General features: G+C 38.4%; 1 protein-coding gene across 1 annotated transcript in view; it reads right to left on the bottom strand.

Moving 5' to 3' along the window:
* AK9 (adenylate kinase 9) overlaps positions 1–26,472 on the bottom strand; it is a 131,597-nt gene that overhangs the window by 64,894 nt on the left and 40,231 nt on the right. The window contains 9 exon segments of the mRNA XM_019443058.2: positions 42–115; positions 4,258–4,372; positions 5,181–5,337; positions 16,453–16,601; positions 19,912–19,953; positions 19,956–19,988; positions 21,918–22,022; positions 22,109–22,207; positions 25,818–25,962. Of these exon segments, the coding sequence (XP_019298603.2) occupies positions 42–115; positions 4,258–4,372; positions 5,181–5,337; positions 16,453–16,601; positions 19,912–19,953; positions 19,956–19,988; positions 21,918–22,022; positions 22,109–22,207; positions 25,818–25,962 (919 nt within the window).

Below are 26,472 nucleotides of genomic sequence, written 5' to 3'. Positions count from 1 at the left end.
AATTAAATGACACATTATTAGTGATATAAATCTGTGTTTGCCTTTTGCTTTCTCATTCATAGCTTCCAACAGGCTTTGGTTTTCTTGTATTCTCAATGCCTCTTCAGTGGCTTTTCTGAAACGAAAATGTCCAAAATTTAATCATCTTTGGAAATTCAGACATCTCACAATGTTACAGTATTGAGGCTTATGATGGTAAAAAATAAAGTTGTGTATAATGTTCATTATACTTTTTAACTTTACACTGTAAATGTTTACTTTCCTGATATTGAAGTCAGTTAATTTTCCAGGTTTTTGTTTCCCCAGTTTTTTTCTTTTTTTTTGGTAAGCAAAGTTGCAATGTTACACTTTAAAAAACTTTGGCTGGGGGCGCCTGGGTGGCTCAGTCGGTTAAGCGGCCGACTTCGGCTCAGGTCATGATCTCGCACTCCGTGAGTTCAAGCCCCGCGTCGGGCTCTGTGCTGACAGCTCAGAGCCTGGAGCCTGTTTCGGATTCTGTGTCTCCCTCTCTCTGACCCTCCCCTGTTCATGCCCTGTCTCTCCCTGTCTCAAAAATAAATAAAAAACGTTTAAAAAAATAAATAAATAAATAAAATAAAAAACTTTGGCTGTTAATTGGGAAATTTGTCAAAATTAATAAAGGATTGTCTCACTCCAATTTGAAAAGGTAAATGGGAGAAGTTGTACCATTTTCCCTTCAGATTAAGTGGAAAATGTTCACAAAATAATGTTAAGTGACAAAAAAAGCATAATATAAAACTATGTATAATCTAATTTTAATTTTGTACTTAAAATTTATATAAATCATGATCAAAAGATTAGAAGAAAACTAGTCAAACTGTTCACAGTAATTATCTCTGGATGCTGGCATTATGAGAATTTTTTCTTTTACTTATCACTTTTTGCATTTAAAAATTCTCTAGGGGCGCCTGGGTGGCTCAGTCAGTTAAGTGTCCGACTTCGGCTCAGGCCATGATCTCACGGTTCGTAAGTTTGAGGGCCGTGTCGGGCTCTGTGCTGACAGCTCAGAGCCTGGAGCCTGCTTCCGATTCTGTGTCTCCCCCTCTCTTTCTACCCCTCCCCTGCTTGTGTGCTGTCTCTCTCTTCTCTCTCTAAGGTGAATAAACATTTAAAAAATGATAATAAAATAAAATAAAATTTTTCTATATTGAATAAATAGATAATTATCTTTGTAATCAGAAAAATTATCTCATTTCCATTCAACACAGTAATAATGAAATGTGGAGACTTGGAATATAAAAATATAAATATCTGGAGGGAATCTGTTTTTCACTAGGGTTGAAGCACTAAGCCTGCCTTCATGATGAAGACAGGTATAAGGAAAGCTAGTAAAGTGATGAAGTAAAGCAATACTTGTTAAAATTAAAATTTGTATACCTTTGGCCTAAAATTCTATATCTAGGAATTAACTCTCGAGAATTGACATACTACTGCACAAAGACACACGAATAAGAATGTCGATTGCATTTAAAAAAAAAAACCAAAAAATTGTATCAAGTATTCACCAACAGGGGATGAATTAAGTAGAGCCTATTCATACTGGTTGCCCACGCTGGGGCAGTTTTTCTGACTGTTCTGTAAATCTGTCCTTCTCCATATTCAGTGCTCTTTGCATCCTTTTCTCCATCTTGTGAAAATCTAATTATTTCTATTCTTTTCAAAAGACATTGCTATACTTCTTTTGCCAACAGATGTATTTCTTGTTACTAGGGAATGTTCTCTCATTTAGGTATTCTAAATCCTGCAATCTCGCCTGCAGTCGTGGTGTAATTCGAGTTCTCTTTGTTCATGACCAGAGGAAGGACCTCTGAGACTCCTGGATATTCTTTCTTCACCCCTTCTCCATTTGACTGCGTGCCCATCAGCAGTCATCCTGTTTATTTCAGGCAGGGCTCTTTTGTGAACCTTTCCTTGTCCACAGCCTAAATATAGTAAGCCACTGCTAAGAATCTAAGACTTGACAAGAATGAGGAAGAATTTTGCTGTCCGTTGTTAGTCACTTCTACAAAACCACTTGGATAAATGAGTCAAAGACAAAATGGAAGGACAGAAATTATCTTGGACTTGACTGGCACATCTGTAAACTGCTGCTATAAAAGCTGGGCAAATCTTTGCCTGTAAGAAGTTTACAAAGATGTGGGGCACCTGGGTGGCTCAGTCGGTTAAGCGCCCGACTTCAGCTCAGGTCACGATCTCGCGGTCCGTGAGTTCGAGCCCCGCGTCGGGCTCTGGGCTGATGGCTCGGAGCCTGGAGCCTGCTTCCGATTCTGTGTCTCCCTCTCTCTTTTCCCCTCCCCCGTTCATGCTGTGTCTCTCTCTGTCTCAAAATTAAATAAACGTTAAAAAAAAAAATTAAAAAAAAAAGAAGTTTACAAAGATGTGACAATTTGGAATCAAAAGAGGTAACAATTGATTATAGAGACAGCTCACAGAGTTCCATAGGATAAAAGGGAAATGAAGGTAGAGTAGGGAGAAAGTGGAGTTCTCTTTTCCTTTTTTAAAAAAATGATGCATGTGGGGCGCCTGGGTGGCTTAGTCAGTCAAGTGTCCCGACTCCTGGTTTTGGCTCAGGCATAATCTCAAGGTTGTGGGATCAAGCCCTGCGTTGAGCTCTATACTGACAGAGTGGAGCCTGCTTGGGATTCTCTCTCTCCTCCCTCTGTTCCCCCTGCTATGCATGCACTCTCTCCCTCCCTCTCTCTCACTCTCTCTCTCTCAAAAAAAAGATACATGTATATGTAGTATGTATTCTAAATTATCTCCTTAAAATGTTGCAGACCTTCAGTCTAAAACCCACATGAACTTTGTTTTACTCTTGTGTTAATATCTTCATCTGTTCTCAAATATTTCCTTTTCTCATACACTGGGAAAAAATTAGGTAATCCCTTAAACCTTAGCAGATGGTAGCTCCATTTATAAGAAAATTTATAAAAGTTGAAAGCAAATGTAATACATTTGTAATTATTGTCTGAATCAATATCTTGTACTCAATATATCAAACACTTTTATTAAATGACCTAACTAAATTATACTGCATATATTTTGGTATTGAGTTCTTAAAGGAATGGCTAACTTAGATGAAGAGTAAACACTGAAAAAAAAATCCCTCTGACATACACTTATCAGTTATCTGCCTCCCCTGCCCCTCATTATGTGCCTCCCAGCTTCGTAATTTCTAGAGTTCAAAGAGGCTCCTAAATCCCAGCTCTAACTGCTGATATCTGAGGGGAAAAGGAAATAGCATTCGAGAAAGTCCTGTCTATAGGTGTTGTCCTTAACGGCAGGAACTTTGGTGGATTAGCATGAAGAAATTTAATTCTTACATTATCACTTTGAGAAGCAGGAATCCCAGTGGATGAATTACAATCTAAAGCACGTTTCAGCAAGAAAGAACAATTAGCAAATTAAGTCACTGCTTCTTTTCATATTTTATTCTCCAGTCTGAAGAACCTGATAGTTTATTCAAGTTTAGTTCTTGACCCTGCCATGGACAAATAGATAGGTGCTCACATTTGTAAAAGCTCTTCATTGCACCCAGACTGGAAAATAAACTTTGATGTTGAGCCTGCCAACTATAAATAATTAGTCTTGTTTTCTCCTTATGTAGAACATAGGGTTCAGATTTTAGTTATTTCACACAAGTGTACTTTCATTTACTTTTTATCATGTTATTCTTCAATTTGTGGATACTAGTCAGCGAAATTATTTAAGTCACAGACAAATATGGTAAAAAAAAGTCTTGCTTGTGCTCAGTTTTTTTACAGTGTCTTTTGAGAGTCAACATCTGATCTAGACTAAGTTCGATTTTGGGCTGAGAAAACATGCCCAACTCGGTACTTTAGAGAATCTGAAAGTATTTTTTTTTTTTAACGTTTATTTATTTTGGGGACAGAGAGAGACAGAGCATGAACAGGGGAGGGGCAGAGAGAGAGGGAGACACAGAATCGGAAACAGGCTCCAGGCTCTGAGCCATCAGCCCAGAGCCCGACGCGGGGCTCTAACTCACGGACCGCGAGATCGTGACCTGAGCTGAAGTCGGACGCCCAACCGACTGAGCCACCCAGGCGCCCCTGAAAGTATTTTTAAAACTACTGTTTTTTTGTTTTGTTTTGTTTTTTAAGAATTGGATCTACTTAGTGGGCCACTGTTTTGTTATTAAAGATATTTCATAAATGTAGCTTGTAAATAGACATAAAAGATTCATTAACTTGTTTTATTAAGCCAGGCAGATTTTACCTTGCTTCTTCTTCCTCTTTTTTTTTCTTTTGTAGTTCATCTAATAATCTTTCCAAAATCTTAGAGTCAATTTCAGGTTTATTCTCTAAATACAGTCTATTCAGTAAATATTTTCCTGAAATATAAAGAGAATAACATTAATTTTGAAGCTCTATAAAATACAGTGAGATATATTTTGGAAATTAACAATGAAAAATTATTTCTGCCTAAATCCCAATACATTTTCCTTTAAGCATTTATCTAAGTAGAGCCCAGGTTCTTTAAAATCCTGAGACCATCTCAAATCCTTTCTAAGAGATATATATTGGCATGTTAAAAATAATTAAAACATGAAAAGAGATAATATACCTCCCCCCCTTGAAACTCTTTTCAAATATATTTCCTTAAAAGGCAAGATGACAGAATATTCTTAGCCCCCATGTCAAAAATTAGTTAACCATATGTGTAGGGGTGTATTTCTGGGCTCTTTATTCTAGGGGTCAGTTTTTATACCAGTACCATACTGCTTTGATTATTATAGCTTTGTCCAAAGGGATGGAATAGTTAAAATTGAGTTCTTCTATCTTTACATACTTAATATTTCCCATCTGAGGTGAATAAGAACAGGTATATAGTCTCTACTCTCAGCCTCATATATTTCTCATTTAGAAGTTATAGTGCTGACTGGGAATGGGGTGTTAAACTGAGCACCAAAGAATAATTGTTCGGGCCTGATGGAACATCCAGGGGTCCAGCACGCTATCCCTGGCCATCTACTTGGTGAATGGATGTCTCATTTTGTGTACCTCTAAGTCATGAAGGGATTGTTGGGGTGGAATATGTACCTAGGGAGAGTGGAGAGTTTTCCATTTTGTATTGTAACTAAACATATTATCATCAAGAAAAACTTCACTTTCAAATTTACATGATGAATGTATACCAACCATTGTTTCCTGTATCTGATAAGCAGATTACTAAATCAGGTATAATTCCTTTCTCGACTAAGACTATCCACAGTTCTTTTATAATAGGGCAGTTGTCCAGGATCCATCCTCCGTGTTTTGGGGCGCTAGAAGACCTATTTGTGTTTTCTTCAACAGCCTGTTAAGAATGACACACTGGTATTACCATCACAGCCACAGAAGTCAAGAATACTTCTCTGATGTGTCATTTTTGTGGACCTTAACCAATTATCTTTCAAATTCTCACTGGAAAGAAAAAAAAGAATCAGTTCATTTTAAAAGAGAAAATTTTAAAGAAATAAACTAAGTTTTAAAAATTAAGAATGGGAAGCAAAAGCCTTTATTAAATACATAGAACAATACATTTTTGCTATATGCTATTCAGTATTGAGAGAGAGCATGTGCGTGCACACGTACATGAGTGGTAGAGGGGCAGAGAGAGAGAGAGAATCTCAAGCAGGTTCCACGCTCTGCATGGAGCTCAATGTGGGGCTCAATCCCACAACCCTGGGAACATGACCTGAGCCAAAATCAAGAGTCAGGCGCTCAACTGAGAGAGTCACCCAGGCACCCCTGTTATTTAGTATTATAGAATTCAGATCCTGACTTAGGAGGTTTTAGGTACCAAGGGTCCATGAGTCTGCATTTCTAACATGCTCTCAGGTGACAGTTGTCCCTGGGCCACCTTTTGAGTAGCAAGGGCCCAGTCCAGCTTGCCTGTTTTAGTGACAACACTCTTCATTTCCCTTTTGCTCTTCATCCCTCATTGTGAGAGCTGAGAATGTACTGAGATGGTTGCTAAAAGCAGTAAGAGGAATCGGGGCAAAACAAAGCTTGCAGGTGCTTAGGGAGTTCTGCTAAACTCTGCCCCCAACCCTCCTCCCTCAGTGCAGTAGCAACAGCCTCAACACGAGCATGGAAATTAGTGATGTGGATCTGTGAATACACCTACTCTGAGGGTTTCAAGTTTGTGCGTCACCAGGTAATCATAGGATGTTAGAAGTGAAAGGGGAAGAGATGTCACGAGGATGGGTATAACTCCCTGGCCTCTGCAGAATTTAAGATCACCTACTTTTCGAATCTCCATCTCAGTGAAGAGTCTTTTAAAAAAAGAATTTTAAACACTTTGAAATTCTTAACATAGAGAATTAGAGAAAAAGAGAAAGCTATAAAAAAGAAGTATAAATGAAAATAAGTCAGACAGAGAAAGACAAATACTATACAATCTCACTTATATGTAGAATCTAAAAACATGAACTCATAGAAACAGGAAACAGATATGTGGTGGCCAGAGGCAGGGGTCAGGGTGGGGGAATGAGTGTAGGGGATCAAAGGTACAAATGTACCGTTATAAGATGAATAAGTCCTGGGGATGTAATATTCAGCATGGTCTGACTATAGTTTACAACACTATATTGTATATTTTAAAGTTGCTAAGAGAGTCAATCTTAGAAGTTCTCACCACACACACACACACACACACACACACACACACACACACACTAAGTATGTGAAGTGATGGGCGTTAGCTAAAATTATTGTGGTAAACATTTTGCAATATATACATAAACCATATCCTGATGTTATACACCTTAAACTAATATGGTGCTATATGTCAAATACAACTCAACAGGGGTGCCTGGGAGGCTCAGTCAGTTGAGCATCTGGCTTCAGCTCAGGTCATGATCTAACAGTTTGTAAGTGCGAAACCAGTGTTGGTCTCTGTGCTGACAGCTCAGAGCCCGGAGCCTGCTTTAGATTCTGTGTCTCCTTCTCTCTCTTCTCCTCTCTTGCTTACATTCTGTCTCTTTCTCCCTCAGAGATAAATAAACATTAAAAAAAATTAAAAAGAAACAAAAAGAACTCAGTAAAACTGAAAAAAAAAATATAAATGGTTAATGAAAAAAATTATTTTTGTTTTTATTTTTGAGAGAGAGAGAGAGAAAGAGAGCAAGCATGTGAGTGGGGGAGGGGCTGAGAGAGAGAGAATCCCAAGCAGGCTCTGCACCGTCAGTGTGAAGCCTGATGCTGGCTTGAACTCATGAACTGTGAGATCATGAGCAGAGCCGTAATCAAGAGCTGGATGCTCAACCGACTGAGTCACCCAGGTGCCCCAATGGGTAATGAAAATTATACTGTCCAGTTTCAAGATATGAAAATTAAAGCAACACCGAGATGCAATTTATAATATCTCCATCTCACTCAATGGATTTGAAAAATTTAATACCTTCGTAATATATATTTTTTTATTTTGGAGAATGAGCACATGGGCAAGGGTGAGGGGCAGCCAGAGAGAGTGAGAGAGAGAGAATCTCAAGCAGGCTCCACACTCGGCATGGAACTCAACGCAGGGCTCAAACTCACGAACCATGAGATCATCCCCTGAGCTGACATTGAGAGTTGGATGCTCAAACGACAGAACCACCCAGGCACCACCCTTCATAGTATTTTATCAAATGAATAGATCTTATTTTGTTTAATTATTCTCTTACTGTTAAATGTTTACATCACTTACAATTTTAATATAACACTGTCATGAACATCTGTATATATAAATCCTTGCCCAAATGTTATGTATTTCTTCAGGTCAGATTCCTTAGGTCAAAAGGCATAAAAGAATGAACATTTTAAAGGCTTTTCACACACACCGACACATTGCTTCCAAAACATCTGTATCAATTTTCACTCTCTCTATGTGACTATCTCATTATAGCCTCACTAGTATAGATTATTATGCATTTTAAAAAATCTTTGGCAATTTGACAGGTAAGAATCTGTATCCCAAAGTTTTAAGTTTCATATTTTTATCAAAATTTGAACATGAAAATTTTCAATGAACCATTTGCATTTCTTCTTTGATGAAATAATCTGTTTATACCTTTTGCCTGCTTTTATATTAGGGTACTCTATTTTCCTTGATTTGTGAGAAATATTTATATTAAGGAATTAATATGTCATTATTTATTATAAATGCTTGCCCTAGTTTGATCTTTGTCCTAAAATTATGATTCTCATGTTTGTTTGTTTTTTCTTCATAGAGAGAATCACTATTAAATAGCCTCTTTGTTGAGATTTTGCTTGAAGAGTTTTCCCACTGTGTTTGCGCAGGTCCAAATGCGGAAGTTATATTTCTGACTTGACCTCAAGTGACTCTAAGGGAAGAGAGAAGTGAAACATGGGCACATGACACTGCTTCAGGAAAGGAAGTCACTGAAACAGGGCAGGGGGAAGGTGCTGCTGTTGCTGAAGTGGCACAAGGCACTCGGGCCTGGACATTTCAAAGCTGAGGGGAGGAAAGTTTCAGGAGGCAAGGACCTGGGTGCCTGAGGATACACGTTTTGGATGTATAGGTAAAACAGCTTCGGTGTAGGAATCTGTTGAGGGAGATTCCCCAGTTGAGATCACTGTGGAAAGAAGGGGGAACCTGCCTTAGGATTTCATATCTGAAAGAACTCCTGAGTGTGCGGCCCAGCAGAGTGAAGGTGGGACTCTGAGCCTGGAGACTGTGCCTTGCAGGGCAAGTGGTAGGGAGGGGGCCCCTTTGTGCTTGGTCTGTGTCTGGCCCTGCTGTCACCAGAGTCACAGAAGTGGGCTTTCAGGTGTCTGAGCGCTGAAAATAGTGTCACTCTCTTTGGACATCCTCAGGGAAGGGGCGAGTGAGAGAAAGTAATATTTAGAAAAATGATGTAACATTTAAATGCACTATTCATCTTTCTATCCTTTTGTGATTTTAACTTAATAAATTTTTCCCTGTATTTAATGCTGTTTTAGATTCCCTTATTCTATGTTATTTCATGTTTACTTTTAATCACTTGTGAATATATATATATATTATATACAGATATATATATATATGTTTCTCACTTGTATAAACAAATATTTATCACTGTGAAAAATATCTAGAGAGAGAGAGAGAGAGAGATTGAGAGAAGGGACTGGGAGAATCAGAGGAAGCAGGACATGACACAGAGAGACAGAAAAACATAATGACCATGTGACAAACACAGGTACAAGGGCAGAAATGGAGATGTTTTAGAGCAATAGCTGTGTGACCATGGAAGCAGAGCAAAACTGATGTATCACGTAGAGAAGACTACAGTGACTAAAGAAATAGGTTGTGGATATGATACGCAGCCAGATAAGTCATGGGCTGGACAACATACAGCGGCAGGTTCGACACAAAAGCCCCACTTCCCTTGACGTTGTTCTCGAGACATTTTTCTGCTAGGTACTGGGCAAATACCTTTGATATAGTCTGTGTAACAGCTTCAGTTATCACAAGTGTGCAGAGCAATAGGAGCAGAAAAAAGTTCCCAGTGTCCCCCAGCCTCTGTTGTTGTGTGCTCTGTAGCCAGTCAAGACAGAAACCAGGGAAAAGTGCAAATGATTTAGCATGGAAAAAACTTCTGTGCATTCGCCATTGCAAGGGGGTGACTCTTATTTCCCTTTGGTAGAAATGATACCTATCATTATTTCTGTATTTTTAAGACTTTAAAATACTGTTAAACTATAACTCTAAAAGATTCTAAAAATACCGAGATACAGATGTGGTTTCAGAAGCCTCCTTAACCCATCACTCTAGGGAGCCATGCCTAACTGTTCCATTTGCAAATGAAATAAAACCTATTCCCTTTTCCTGGACTGGATCATCCATTAGGCCCAAGTGCACCTGTTCTGCACATGGGCTGTGAGCTTCAGATAAGAAAGTGAAATTAGTGGGAAGCAAAATGGGAAAACAGGATACAAAAATGATTGCAGGAACAATTGGAAAATAAAATACAACCACGACGGTATCTAAAGTAGCATCAAAATACATTAAATACCTAAGAATAAACCTAATGAGAGATACTGAAGACCTCTATCCTGAAAACTACAAAACAATGCTGGGAGAAATTACAGAGCTACAGTAGTTAGTATGTGTGGTACTGGAACACAGATAGACAAATACGTCAATGGAACAGAATAGAGTGTCCAGAAATAGACCACACAGATAGGGCCACTTGATTTATTTTTTAATTTTTATTTATTTTTAAAGTTTATCTATTTATTTAGAGAGAGAAAGAGAGCATGCGAGAGGGGGGGCAGAGAGAGAGGGAAAGAGAGAACCTCCAGCAGGCTGTTCTGCACTGTCAGTGCTGTTACTGACACAGGGCTTGAGCTCATGAACCAGGAGATCATGACCTGAGCCAAAATCAAGAGTTGGATGCTTAACCCACTGAGCCACCCTGGCGCCCCAGGGTCACTTGATTTATGATAGTGGGGAAAGGTTGGTCTTTTCAATAAATGGTGCCGGAATACAGCTGGATATTTGTATTAGAAAAAAATGAACCTTGATGCTCATGTTGTGGGTTTAAAAAAATCCATGTAAAAGTATGTATGTATATATTTATTATTGTTTGTCACTGAAGTACAACTGACATACAATATAATATTAGTTTCAGCTTTACAATATAGTGATTCTGCAATTATATACATTACAAAATAAAGTTTATAATTTTTTACCATGATAATATAAATGTAGTCACCCTCTGTCACCATACAAAGTTATTACAATAGTGCTGATTACATTCCCTATGCTGCACTTTTCATCCCTTTGACTGATTTTTTTTTATTTTTATTTTTTACTTTTAATGGCCTTAGTTTTATTTATTTATTTTTTTAATTTTATTTTTTAAAAATTTACATCCAAATTAGTTAGCATATAGTGCAACAATGATTTCAGGAGTAGATTCCTTAGCGTACCTTACCCATTTAGCCCATCCCCCCTCCACACCCCCTCCAGTAACCCTCAGTTTGTTCTCCATATTTATGAGTCTCTTATGTTTGGTCCCCCTCCCTGTGTTTATATTATTTTTGTTTCTCTTCCCTTATGTTCATCTGTTTTGTCTCTTAAAGTCCTCATATGAGTGAAGTCATATGATATTTGTCTTTCTCTGACTAATTTCACTTAGCATAATAGTCTCCATTTCCATCCATGTAGTTGCAAATGGCAAGATTTCATTCTTTTTGATTGCTGACTAATACCCCATTGTATATATATACCACATCTTCTTTATCCATTCATCCATCAATGGACATTTGGGCTCTTTCCATACTTTGGCTATTGTCCATTAGCTGCTATAAACATTGGGGTGCATGTGTCCCTTTGAAACAGCACACCTGTATCCTGTGGATAAATACCTAGTAGTGCAATTGCTGAGTTATAGGGTGGTTCTATTTTTAATTTTTTGAGGAACCTCCATACTGTTTTCCAGAGTGGCTGCCCCAGTTTGCATTTCTACCAGCAGTGCAGAAAGGTTCCTCTTTCTCTGCATCCTTGTCAACATCTGTCATTGTCTGAGTTGTTAATTTTAGCCATTCTGACTGGTGTGAGGTGGTATCTTATTGTGGTTTTGATTTGTATTTCCCTGATGATGAGTGATGTTGAGCATTTTTTCATGTGTCAGTTGGCCATCTGGATGTCTTCTTTGGAAAAGTGTCTGCCCATGTCTTTTGCCCATTTCTTCACTGGATTATTTGTTTTTTGGGTGTTGAGTTTGATAAGTCTTTTTTTTTTAATTTTTTTTTTAACATTTATTTATTTTTGAGACAGAGAGAGACAGAGCATGAACAGGGGAGGAGCAGAGAGAGAGGGAGACACAGAATATGAAACAGGCTCCAGGCTCTGAGCTGTCAGCACAGAGCCCGACGCGGGGCTCGAACTCACGGACCGTGAGATCATGACCTGAGCCGAAGTCGGACGCTTAACCGACCGAGCCATCCAGGCGCCCCTTGATAAGTTTTTTTATGGATTTTGGATACTAACCCTTTATCCATATGTCATTTGCAAATATCTTCTCCCGTTCCATTGTTTGCCTTTTAGTTTCGCTGATTGTTTCCTTTGCTGTGCAGAAGCTTTTTATTTTGATGAGGTCCCAATACTTCATTTTGCTTTTGTTTCCTGTCTCCAGAGACATGTTGAATAAGAAGTTGCTGCAGCTGAGGTCAAAGAGGTTTTTGCCTGCTTTCTCTTCAAGGATTTTGATGGCTTCCTGTCTTACATTTAGGTCTTTCATCTATTTTGTGTTTATTTTTGTGTATGATGTAAGAAAATGGTCTAGGTTCATTCTCCTGCATGTCGCTGTCCAGTTTTCCCAACACTATTTGCTGAGGAGACTGTCTTTATTCCATTGGATATTCTTTCCTGCTTTGTCAAAGATTAGTTGGCCATATGTTTGTAAATCCATTTCTGGGTTCTCTATTCTGTTCCATTGACCAAGGTGTCTGTTTTTCTGTCAGTACCATACTATCTTGATGATTCCAACTTTGTAATATAGCTTGAAGTCTGGGATTGTGATACTTCCAGCTCTGGTTTTCTTTTTCAGGATTGCTTTGGCTATTCAGGGTCTTTTCTGGTTCCATACAAATTTTAGGATTGTTTGTTCTAGCTCTGTGAAGAATGCTGGTGTTATTGTGATAAGGATTGCATTGAAGGTGTAGATTGCTTTGGGTAGTATCGACATTTTAACAATATTTGTTCTTCCAATCCATGAGCATGGAATAATTTTCCATTTTTTTGTGTGTCTTCTTCAATTTCTTTCATAAGGTTTCTATAGTGTATAGTTTTCAGTGTATAGTTTTTCACCTCTTTGGTTAGATTTATTCCTAGGTATTTTATGGTTTTTGGTACAATTGTAAATGGGATCGATTACTTGATTTCTCTTTCTGCTGCTTCATTATTGGTGTATAGAAATGCAACCAATCTCTGTGCATTCATTTTATATCCTGCCACTTTGCTGAATTCATGGATTGGCAGTTTTATCTAGCAGTTCTTTGGTGGAATCTTTTGGGTTTTCTATATAGAGTATCATGTCATCTGTGAAGAGGGAAAGTTTGACTTTCTCCTTGCTGATTTGGATGCCTTTTATTTCTTTGTATTGTCTGATTGCTGAAGTTAGGACTTCCAACACTATGTTGAATAACAGTGGCAAGGGTGAACATCTCTGTTATGTTCCTGACATTAGGGGGAAAGCTCTCAGTTTTTCCCCATGGAGGATGATATTAGTGGTGGGTCTTTCGTATATAACCTTTATGATCTTGAGGTATGAACCTTCTATCCCCACTTTCTTGAGGTTTTTATCAAGAAAGGATGCTGTATTTTGTCAAATGCTCTCTCTGCATCTATTGAGAGGATCATCTGGTTCTTGTCCTTTCTTTATTAATGTGATGTATCACATTGATTGATTTATAGATATTGAACCAGCCCTGCATCCCAGGTATAAATCCCACTTTATAATGGTGAATAATTCTTTCAATGTATTGTTGGATCCGGTTGACTAGTATGTTGTTGAGAATTTTTGCATCCATGTTCATCAGGGAAATTGGTCTATAGTTCTCCTTTTTACTGGGGTCTTTGTCTGGTTTTAGAATCAAGGTAATGCTGGCCTCATAGAATGAGTTTGGAAGTTTTCCTTTCATTTCTATTTTTTGGAATAGTTTCAAAAGAATAGGTATTAACTCTTCTTTAAATGTTTGGAAGAATTCCCCTGGAAAGCCATCCAGCCCTGGGCTCTTGTTTTTAGGAAGATTTTTGATTACTAATTCAATTTCTTTACTGGTTTTGGGTCTGTACAAATTTTCTATTTCTTCCTGTTTCAGTTTTGGTAGTTTGTATGTTTCTAGGGATCTGTCCATTTCTTCCAGATTGCCCAAATTATTGGCATATAATTTCTCATAATACTCTCTTATTATTGTTTGTGTTTCTGCAGTTGGCTGTGACCTCTTCTCTTTCATTTTTGATTTTATTTATTTGGGTCCTTTCCTTTTTCTTTTTGATCAGACTGGCTAGGGGTTTATCAATTTTGTTAATTCTTTCAAAGAACCAGCTCCTGGTTTCATTGCTCTGTTCTACTGATTTTTTGTTTTTGTTTGGTTTCGATAGCATTGATTTCTGCTCTAATCTTTATTGTTTCCCATCTTCTGTTGGTTTGGGGTTTTATTTGCAGTTCTTTTTCCAGCTCTTTGGGGTGTAAGGTTAGGTTGTGTATCTGAGACCTTTTTTCCTTCTTTAGGAAGGCCTGGGTTGCTATATACCTCTCTCTTATGACTGCCTTTGTTGCATCCCAGAGGTTTTGGACTGTGGTGTTATCATTTTCATTGGCTTCCATGGACTTTTTAATTTCCTCTTTAACTTCTTGGTTAACCCATTCATTCTGTAGTAGGATGTTCTTTAATCTCCAACTATTTGTTGTCTTTCCAAATTTTTCTTGTGGTTGATTTCGTTTCATAGTGTTGTGGTCTGAAAATATGCGTGGTAAGATCTCGATCTTTTTGTACTTGTTGAGGGCTGATTTGTGTCCCCAGATATGATCTATTCTGGAGAATGTTGCATGTGCACTCGAGAAGAATGGTATTCCACTGCTTTAGGATGAAATTTTCTGAATATATCTGTCAAGTCCATCCGGCCCAGTGCGTCATTCAAAGCCGTTGTTTCTATGTTGATTTTCTTCTTAGATGATCTGTCCATTGCTGTCATGATCCCAGCATTGTGGGATCGAGACCCACACTGAGCATGGAGCCTGTTTAAGACTCTCACTCAGGACACCTGGGTGGTGCAGTGGGATAAGCATCTGACTTCGGCTTAGGTCATGATCTCATGATTTGTGAATCTGAGCCCTGTGTTGAGCTCTGCACTGACAGCTCAGAGCCTGGAGCTTACTATGAATTCTTTGTCTCCCTCTCTCTCTCTGCCCCTCCCCCGCTTGTGCATGTTCTCTCTCTCACTCTCTCTAAAAAATAAACGTTAAAAAAACGATTCTTTCTGTCTCTCTCTCCCTCTGCCCCTCCCCCACCACTGGCACTCATGCATTCTCTCTTTTAAATAAAATAAATAAATAAATAAATAAATAAATAATAAAAAAAAATCTAATGTGACTTAAACTCCTCCACAATCCCAGAGTGGCAGTTTATCATCTAGTGACACTACATACATTCCTATATATATCAGAAATGCTTTGGTACTCCCTGTAGATTTGTATCCTCCAGAATAAACTCTGAAGAGAATGGAGAAATTTTTCCGTGAAGGGTCAGGATGGGGCTTCCATCATGCTAAAGACCTGCTTCACTTGTATGTCTCTCCTCTGGGATGCTCTGTCTCACCTTCCATGCAGAGATGACTATCTTGACCTTAGTGGGATTCCTACAACTTGCACATATCTACTTATCACTTAGTACATGATAGCTCATTTCATCAGCCTTCCCCACCTGACTGATGGCTCCTTAAAGAGTTGCATTTAATTCATCTTCATAGCCCTAGAATCTAGCATATTAAAGGGCAAGCAGTAGGTTCTCAGAAGGTTTATTTTTTTAAACATTTTTTAAGTTTATTTATTTATTTGGAGGTTGGGAGGGGGGAGAGCACAGTGGGGGAGGAAGAGAGAGAGGGAAAGAGAGAATCCCAAGCAGGCTCTGTGCTGTTAGTGCAGAGCCCAATGTGGGGCTCAAACTCACAAACCATGAGATTATGACCTGGGCTGAAATCAAGAGCTGGACACCTAACCGACTGAGCCACCCAGGCACCCGTCAGAATGTTTCTGAAGGAATCAGTTGATGACAAAACAACCTGAAGACATGCAGAAGGAGTTGAAAGATCTCTATGGGAAGCTCAGAGGGGGACAGCAATTCATCCTGGGTATAGTCTGGGACTCAAGGAGCCTACCCAATGTGTTATAGAGTGGTGCTATACTCTCAAAATATTTTTTTTCTCCTCCCAACATTTAATTATATCACTTTCAAATTACATAGAAATACCAAAGAAATTCATTGAGAGTCCAAAACAGATTTGTTGTCTTTGGCTGTTGCTCTGAATGCTTACTCAAGGTCCCTGTACAAAACAGACCCATATGGATATCTTGTTCTTTATAAACCAGAGATAAACCTGGTTTACCATCAGTAAGACAAAGCATCTGAGGCTTCATTTTCCCCTTAGATTGGAAAATCACTTGTGTGTCCATCCATTTCCCCTATGAACACATGTTCAAGGTGGTTGGATGAAATAATTTAGCTCTGGAGTAAAATTTGTCTTGGTTAACAACTAATTAGCTCATAGATGAAATATCTGTTTTGGCACTGGCTTCCTATGCACCATATTTTAACCAACTGAACTCAGTTAAACAAAAGTTAATAAAGAATTAATTCCAAAGCTATGAAATTATATTGCATAGTTGTTGAAATTAAAAATAACTAAGCATTAAAGGTTTGGATATGGATTTCTTACCTCTTTGATGATTTCCTCTAGGATTTCAGCATGTTTTTCGTATGGATGTTCAAAGTTCATATCCTTTGTCATTTTTACAGTCTCCTCTATTATAGAAAGAACCTCTGGATGATCGGCAGTTACCTCTTCTATTGAGTCTTCTGTTGAATCTAAAGTAAAATAACCTAATGCCATTAATAATTTTAGTGGACAATGCCATTTGCAATAGAACATGATAGTTAATACTTGACCCCCCAAAATAGTATCTTTGTGTTTACTGCTGTACATGCTCCAAGAAGGGGGAAATAGTCTAGGGAGGAAATGTTAAGTTAGGAAACACAAAACATCAGAGCAGTGGCTTATAGCTAGTGTTTTGGAACAAAAGTGAATGAGGTAAGAAGAAAATCACGTCCAGCAGGAGTCAAAACCCAGGAAGCCAGGTAGAAGAGGTAGAAACCAAAGGATTGTAGGGCTCAAGCTAAAATATGCGCATCTAGGGAATTAATCAGAAAACAAGATGAATACTTCCAATTATAAGCATAAGACCACATGAAACAGTAAGTGGATAAGAAGCAGGCAGGTTGGCAGAGATGGAAGAATGGGTGGCACAGGCTGGTTTTTCTAGTGCTATACTTCATTCTTGTCCTCATTGCATTCTTGTCCTCATTGCACTCTTGTCCTCATTCTTGTCCTCATTGCATGCTGAATGCCTCCTCACACAGCTGAGGTGGTTCATAGACTGCATCATGATATAAACATTCATCCATTCCTCTAATCAGGCAAGAGATTGGCAGCTCCACTTGACTCCTCTACCTCTGCCTTTCCAGTTGTGCTTCCTGAGCTGCTGCCTTAATGCTCCATCCACCAGGGTCTCCTGCTAGAGCATAATTTATCCCAGCCCAGAAAAACTCCAAGGGCTTTCAATGAGCAGCTTCTGCTGCCCTCTGCTGCGAAGTGAGGAATCTGTTCTTAGGGATGGAGAGAGCCAGCAGTTCCTGGGGAACCAGAGTGGAAGAGACAAGAACCCATGATGTTCCTGTAGCCTTGGGAAGGGGGCATGATGAGGCAGAAAGAGCCAGGCAAAGATACCAAATGCTCTAGAAGCTGCTAGTTGTTCACTCATTATCCATTCTTCTCGTTCTTAGTAACAGAATCCGGATTTTGTTGGGGTCAGCAATGTGTCCAGCTAAAAACACTACATCTCCCAACTTCCCTTATAGCTTAGATAGCCCATAGGTAAGATGTGAGCATATTTTTTTCGTGGTGAGACTTCCTGTCACTTCATTAAAGAAGAATAATTCAAAAGAAAAGCGGTGGGGCGCCTGGGTGGCTCAGTTGGTTAAGCGCCCAACTCTTGATTTTGGCTCAGGTCATGATGTCACTTGGATCGGTGAGATTGAGCCCCGCCTCGCTCCTCGGGGGTTCCGTGCTATCAGTGAGGATTCTCTCCCCCATCTCTCTGCCTGTCCCCCACATGCTCTCACTCTCTCAAAATAAATAAACTTTTTAAACAATTTAAAAAAATAAAGAGGAATACCTCAGCTGGGTGGAGTGCCAGTTTTTGTCCCTTACATTTTTCCTCTTCCTGCTAAGCACACTGTTATGATGGCTGGAGCATCATTGGCCATCTTGTAACTTTTTCTGGTAGCCACATGCCAGGGATGGCAGGACAGAAAGATAGAGTCCCTGTTTCACTAAAACAATAAATCACATTTTCTTTTTTTCTGTGTTCTTGCATGTCTAACTGTTCACCATAGAGTAGCCTTTAAGACAGAACATTAATAATGTTATTTTTAAATCACATCTTTCTCCTTCAAAATTCTTAAGAAATTATTTATGATTTTTAGATCCACAATCGAAGTGAACCAAATAACCCAAATATTAATTTACCTTTTTAGGGGTCCAACTTAAGATTTTTTTAAATATTAAATATTAGTGGCTGAGAGCTACTTTCATTTAGGTATTTTGTTTTGTTTTGTTTCTTGTTTTTAAAGATGAATTTTTTTTTTATTTTTTTAATTTATATCCAAGTTAGTTAGCATATAGTGCAACAATGATTTCAGGAGCAGATTCCTTAATTCCTCCTACCCATTTAGCCCATCCCCCCTCCCACAACCCCACCAGTAACCCTCTGTTCTCCATATTTAAGAGTCTCTTATGTTTTGTCCCCCTCCCTGTTATTATATTATTTTACTTCCCTTCCCTTGTGTTCATCTGTTTTGTGTCTTAAAGTCCTCATATGAATGAAGCCATATGATATTTATCTTTCTCTGACTAATTTCACTTAGCATCATACCCTCCAGTTCCATCCATGTAGTTGCAAATGGCAAGATTTCATTCTTTTCGATTGCCGAGTAATACTCCATTGTGTGTATATATATATATATATATATATATATATATATATATATATATACACACACACACACACACACACACCACATCTTCTTTATTCATTCATCCTTCGATGGACAATTGGGCTCGTTCCATACTTCGGCTATTGCTGATAGTGCTGCTATAAACAATGGGGTGCACATGCCCCTTTGAAACAGCATACCTGTATCCCTTGGATAAATACCAAGTAGTGCAATTGCTGGGTCATAAGGTGGTTCTATTTTTAATTTTTTTGAGGAACCTCCATACTGTTTTCCAGAGTGGCTGCACCAGTTTGCATTCCCACCAGCAGTGCAAAAGAGATCCTCTTTCTCTGCATCCTCGCCAACATCTGTCATTGCCTGAGTTGTTAATGTTAGCCATTCTTACAGTTGTGAGGTGGTATCTTATTGTGGTTATGATTTGTATTTCCCTGATGATGAGTGGTGTTGAGCATTTTTTCATGTGTCAGTTGGCCATCTGGATGTCTTCTTTGGAGAAGTGTCTATCCATGTCTTTTGCCCATTTCTTCACTGGATTATTTGTTTTTTGGGTGTTGAGTTTGATAAGTTGTGTATAGATTTTGGATATTAACCCTTTATCTGATATGTCGTTTGCAAATATCTTCTCTCATTCCGTCGGTTGCCTTTTAGTTTTGCCGATTGTTTCCTTTGCTGTGCAGAAGCTTTTTATTTTGATGAGGTGTCAATAGTTTATTTTGCTTTTGTTTCCCTTGCCTCCAAAGATGCATTGAGTAAGAAGCTGCTGCAGCCAAGATCAAAGAGGTTTTTGCCTGCTTTTTCCTCAAGGATTTTGATGGCTTCCTGTCTTACATTTGGGTCTTTCATCCATTTTGAGTTTATTTTTGTGTATGGTGTAAGAAAGTGGTCCAGGTTCATTCTTCTGCATGTCGCTGTCCAGTTTTCCCAGCACCACTTGCTGAAGAGACTGTCTTTATTCCATTGGATATTCTTTCCTGCTTTGTCAAAGATTAGTTGGCCATACGTTTGTGGGTCCATTTCTGGGTTCTCTATTCTGTTCCATTGATCTGAGTGTCTGTTTGTGTACCAGTACCATACTGTCTTGATGATTATAACTTCATAATACAGCTTGAAGTCCACAACTTAAGATCTTGACTAGAGCTTAGAAACTTCTTTTAAATGTAGATGTTCCACTGGTTTCATCTGTGAATAAAACTCTGTTAACACCTAAAGAAGAGTATTAATTGTAGGTGATTCCCAAAGAAGAGTGTGGTATGGGACCAGGGAGCCAGGACTCGTGTTCCTAATTTTTTAAATTAAATTTACAATCATAGTAATCAAATAGGTAAACAATAGGGCACATAATATCAGCAGTGAAAAATAAAGATAGTGACTTAACCTATAACAAAACAAGAGTAATTTTAGTTTCATATAATGCCAATGGATCTAAATTGGAAAAAAAAAATCAAATTTGCCCTTCCTGTTGTAACTAACAGTCTCTTAGCTCCAACAGGTAAAGGCTGTGCTTATCTCAGACAGATAGGGCAGGGAGAATGCTTTTATATGTGGGCATACTGGCAAGTGCTGGCATCACTCCAGCAGTAGGTAGAGGCCCTGATGCCTGCTTCTACCTTGGACTGCCTCCCTCAAAGAGAAAACAGACAGTATGGGGAAGAGGCTGTCTTTGTGTATTTGTCCTAGGAACTCTGCAGCAGCTGAGATGGGGCTCCCAGATGCTACTTGACCAAAATTTTAATGTCTGGGGTCTTCCCGTGAAGTATGTGTGTGTGTGTGTGTGTGCGTGTGTGCGTGTGCGTGTTGGAGAAGTGCCATACATAGTTGTCTGACAGTGCCCAGTTCAATTTCTATGATACTAAAATATACCACAGCCAAGCATACATCTGTCTGAATCAGGAGGAATCAACCAACCAAACAAACGAACAAAACCCCAGCTCTATATCATAAAACACAATAACTTAGAGATGCATTTTATTTATTTATTTATTTATTTATTTATTTATTTATTTATTTAAATGTTTGTTTTGAGAGAAAGAGAGTGTGAGTAGGACAGGGGCAGAGACACATAATCCGAAGCAGGCTCCAGGCTCTGAGCTGTCAGCACAGAGCCCGTCGCAGAGCTTGAACTCACAAACTGTCAGATCATGACCTGAGCTGAAGTCAGACGCTTAACCGACTGAGCTACCCAGGCACCCCTACAGATGCATTTTAAAACTAAATATCAAAAGGTTGGACCAATAGAAAAAAAAGCATATAAGTATATATTAAATCTCTGGTTGAGATGAAGGTTTTGTAAGGTCTGAAGGTAAATGGAAGAAATAAACAAAGTGAAAGTAATGATTTGACTACAAAAATATGAAAAATCCCTCTACTTTAAAAACAGCAAAATGATTTAAAAGACAAACCACCCAATGTGGAAAAAAATATAAAAAATAAGGTACTAATATAGCAAGTTATTATAGGAACCATATAATTGATATAACAATTTGGAAAAATTAGCACAAGACCAAAATGGTCAACTCAGAAAAGAAGAAGTATAAATGGTTAACAAATATTAAAAATTATATTTCAGAAATAGTCAAATGAAAATTGAAATTATATTTAAAAGAGAATATATCATGGGGCGCCTGGGTGGCTTGGTCGGTTAAGCGTCTGACTTTGGCTCAGGTCATGATCTCACAGTCCGTGAGTTCGAGCCCCGCATCGGGCTCTGTGCTGACCGCTCAGAGCCTGGAGCCTGTTTCAGATTCTGTGTCTCCCTCTCTCTCTGCCCCTCCCCTGTTCATGCTCTGTCTCTCTCTGTCTCAAAAATAAATAAACGTTAAAAAAAAATAATAAAAAAAAAATAAATTATATTTAAAAGAGAATATATCAAGAAAACAATAGCACATATTTTGTATATTACTGTGGGAACATTATTTGGAATAACTTTTGTGCAAAGCAATCTGACTCTGTCTATAAAAGTTCATACTCATTAAACTAGTGATTCCAACTATGTCAACGTAAGTGTCCAATTTGGGGGATAATTTTAAGCTTCAATACAAACGTGATAAAATATGAAATAAATGGAAATAAGATCCATAAGCATGGCATGAGTCACATTCATTTTGTTACCATCTTTACCAGTTTTAGAGGCTTGATCACCGAGGATATTTTCTGAATTCTTTTTGTCTTCACTGTCTTCTAAAGAGCTTTCTCTTTGGTATTCACGAGTGAACACTGCATGAAAGAATAATATGCTTTATCAGCTAATCTGTTTATAGTGGGAAAGATATGGCTAAGAACATCAGCAATATATTTATTACCATCTTCATCAAATGAAGACTGCATCTCTTCTAAAGTCTTATCCACATCAGTTGGGAACTTGTCATACTCCTTCCTTTCAAGTTCTCTTAAAGTTGACTCTGTTGAAAGATAGTAATGGATTGTGTTAGCAAATATAGTCGGGGGGTAGGGAGACAGGTATAGTGATTAAATCCTCCGCTTTTTAAAGACAGACAGACTTGTGTGTGAGTTCTGATTCAGACAGTGTGGCTTTGGCAAATCATTTGATCTCTGTTTCAATTTCTATTGGGCAAAATGAGGATTATCAAACTGAAAGCACTGTTGTAAGGATTAAATGAGATAATAGAAGCAAACACTTAGAAAATGCTTGGCACACAGGAAGCCTAATCCATGTTGGCTGTCATTCCCTGTGTTATTATAGAATTTTCTATGTTAAAAAAACCCTCAATATTCTCCACTGACAAATTTTTCTTAAAAGTATATTGGGAAAAAAGACAGTCTCTTTAAACAAATGGTGCTGGGAGAACTGGACAGCAACATGCAGAAGAATGAAACTAGACCACTTTCTTACACCATTCACAGAAATAAACTCAAAATGGATAAAGGACCTGAATGTGAGACAGGAAACCATCAAAACCCTAGAGGAGAAAGCAGGAAAAGACCTCTCTGACCTCAGCCGTAGCAATTTCTTACTTGACACATCCCCAAAGGCAAGGGAATTAAAAGCAAAAATGAACTATTGGGACCTTATGAAGATAAAAAGCTTCTGCACAGCAAAGGAAACAACCAACAAAACTAAAAGGCAACCAACGGAATGGGAAAAGATATTTGCAAATGACATATTGGACAAAGGGCTAGTATCCAAAATCTATAAAGAGCTCACCAAATTCCGCACCCGAAAAACAAATAACCCAGTGAAGAAATGGGCAGAAAACATGAATAGACACTTCTCTAAAGAAGACATCCGGATGGCCAACAGGCACACGAAAAGATGCTCAACGTCACTCCTCATCAGGGATATACAAATCAAAACCACACTCAGATATCACCTCACACCAGTCAGAGTGGCCAAAATGAACAAATCAGGAGACTATAGATGCTGGAGAGGATGTGGAGAAACGGGAACCCTCTTGCACTGTTGGTGGGAATGCAAATTGGTGCAGCCACTCTGGAAAACAGTGTGGAGGTTCCTCAGAAAATTAAAAATAGACCTACCCTATGACCCAGCAATAGCACTGCTAGGAATTCACCCAAGGGATACAGGAGTACTGATGCATAGGGGCACTTGTACCCCAATGTTTATAGCAGCACTCTCAACAATAGCCAAATTATGGAAAGAGCCTAAATGTCCATCAACTGATGAATGGATAAAGAAATTGTGGTGTATATACACAATGGAATACTACGTGGCAATGAGAAAGAATGAAATATGGCCCTTTGTAGCAACATGGATGGAACTGGAGAGTGTTATGCTAGTGAAATAAGCCATACAGAGAAAGACAGATACCATATGTTTTCACTCTTATGTGGATCCTGAGAAACTTAACAGAAACCCATGGGGGAGGGGAAGGAAAAAAAAAAGAGGTTAGAGTGGGAGAGAGCAAAAGCATAAGAGACTCTTAAAAACTGAGAACTGAGGGTTGATGGGGGGTGGGGGGGGTGGGTGATGGGTATTGAGGAGGGCACCTTTTGGGATGAGCACTGGGTGTTGAATGGAAACCAATTTGACAATAAACTTCATATATTGAAAAAAAAACAACATTGAAAGAAAAAAGTATATTGGGAGTGAAATTAGCAAAACTAGGAAATTAGTGGAACTAGCAAGAAAATTCCAATTAAAATGATTTTAAGAACCCTACTGTCAGATTTAGAATAATTACTGAATTTGAAAAAGGAAAGGAAGAGATTTTTAAGTTTGCAGTATATAAGAGATGGCCTCTGTTTCTAAATTCCAGTGGAAGAAAGCAATTCGTGGCAAGACCTAAAATCTATGATTTCATGCCGTAACTTGATATGAAAGGACTCACTACAGACTCCAAGAAACATTACCGATCACTACTCTTCTTAACTGGAGCCCAACTAGTTGCTCTCCTGATCCAGGTTTCATTTAAATGTCCTCTCTTCCCTGCTCATCCTAACACTCCAGCACTCCTGCCTCATTACCGCCTGACCTACTACTGTGTTATATTTTTTCCATTTGTTCACTTGTTTCTTTTTTCCTCCTCTGTATTTCATTAAAATGTAACAATCACAAAGACAGGAGTTTCTGTGTCTTGTTAACTGCTGTGGCCCAGTGCCTAAATCATGTGTAATACACAGTGGGTACTCAAGTTGAGTGAGTTAATGAATTCATTTTGTCAAGCCTTAAATAAGTTGAATAACAAGCCATCTTGGTCAATATTTCTCAAGCTTTAGTTTGTGAGTTGTCCATGAATATTTTAAAAACTTTTGGTTTTTCTTTGAAGATAACATACTAAAATTTAAATTCATTCTGAATCATCTGGATGATCTTTTGGATGGCAGGTAATTTAAAGGCTGGTCTTTTTGCTGTTGTTTTTGCAATCCCCTGGGCACCGTGTTGGACTCTTTTACTTGTTTGTAGGCTAATGAGAAAGGAGAGAGGCAGATTCGTTAGGCAAATAACCTGTTTTTTTTCCTAGCAAAAGTTCAACAGTGCCACGTAGGAAGAGATAATTTCCTTGCTATTTAAATAATTTCAAGCATAGAAAATGACAGAAGCTTTCCAATTTATGGAAAAAGTTTTCCTCATCTGGAGAGTTACAGAACTGTGTTAATTGATCACTAAGGCTTCTTCCAGCTTCACTGTTTTAAAATTTTTCATATTTATTCATTTATTTTAAGAAACAGAAGAGAGTGCACACAAGCAAGAGAGGGACAGAGAGAGGGGGAGAGAGAATCCCAAGCAGGCTCCATGCTGTCAGCACAGAGCCCAACATAGGCTTGATCCCATAAACTGTGAGATCATGACCTGAGCCAATATCAAGAGTCCAATGGTAAACTGACCGAGCCACCCAGGTGCCTCTTTGTAACTGTTTTGAATTTGAAATTAAAATTCCCCAAATAGAAAAAAATAATTTTTAAAAAAGTTTATTTATTTCTTTTGAGAGAGTGAGAGGGCACGTACACACACATGAGTGGGGGAGTGGCAGAGAGAGAGGGAGAGAGAGGATCCCAAGCAGGCGCCACACTGTCAGCATGGAACCCAATGTGGGGCTTAATCTCAGAACCGTGAGATCACGACCTAAGCCCAAATCAGAAGTCAGATGCTCAACTGACTGAGCCACCCAGGTGCCCCAGGAAAACTTAATTACAATGGGGGCCGACATACACACCTACATACTAAAGTAGCAGCAGCAGCAACAACAACAACAATGTAAACTCCACAAGAATCAGGCGGAGTGTTGTCACAATTGGTGTAAATGAAGTTATATAAATTCTACTCAGTCTCTGCCCAGCCAGCAAATCCATAATAGTAAATCCAAATTTGGAAGCTCTTTCTGATTCCTTTCCTTAGAAGCCTAGGACTGAAATCTTTTCTCTGTTCATGAATCAGGTTTATGTATATTCATGTCTTCAACCCATTATTAAGAGGCTGCCCCGTACAACATGCTAGGGGATCGAGGCGAGCAAACCAGGTCCTAGCCCTCAGGCAGCCAGGCTGAACTGTTGACCTAAGCTTAGAACACGCATTTAAAAGAGATAGTTCACCTTGTCTTTTAGCTTGTAGTTTTGTGAGAAGCTGTTCTTTCACAGCTTTAATCGCTGCTTCGGTGGCCTCAGCGATAGTATCGTTTATTAATGACTGAAGGGCTTTATCAAAACGTGGTTGAACAAGTTTGGCATAGTCAATTACCTGCAAAGAGTATTTGAGAAAAGCAACAAAAGCACAAATCACATGAATATTAAACACATTGTTCACCTGTATCTATTTCTAGATCTATACTTACCTATCTCAAACATCTTAATGCTGCTTGAAGTATGTTATTTTCGGAATTCAATGTTTTTGAGTACATGCTTTCATAGAAATTCAGACATACTTTCCATGTAGTATGATGTATTTATATATGTATGTATCATGTAATATATATTCAAGTTACATATTTTTAAGTCAATTTTTCATGGATAACTTACATACAATAAAAGGCATCCATTTTAAGTATACAGTCTAATGAGCTTTGACAAATATATACACATAACAACTATAATCAATATATGGAACATTTATATCACTCCAGAAAGTTCCCTTATGCTTCTTTATAGTTAGTTCCTGGGCCCTGGACACTACTTTCTGTTTTCTGTCACTATATATTAGTTTTGCCTTTTCTAGAATTTCATATAGAGCCATTTAGTATGTAATCTTTCC

Source organism: Panthera pardus, unplaced genomic scaffold, assembly GCF_024362965.1.
Source record: "Panthera pardus isolate Hobbes unplaced genomic scaffold, ASM2436296v1 HiC_scaffold_17, whole genome shotgun sequence".
In the NCBI taxonomy this organism is placed as follows: domain Eukaryota; kingdom Metazoa; phylum Chordata; class Mammalia; order Carnivora; family Felidae; genus Panthera; species Panthera pardus.
This window is presented reverse-complemented; position numbering and strand designations above follow the sequence as displayed.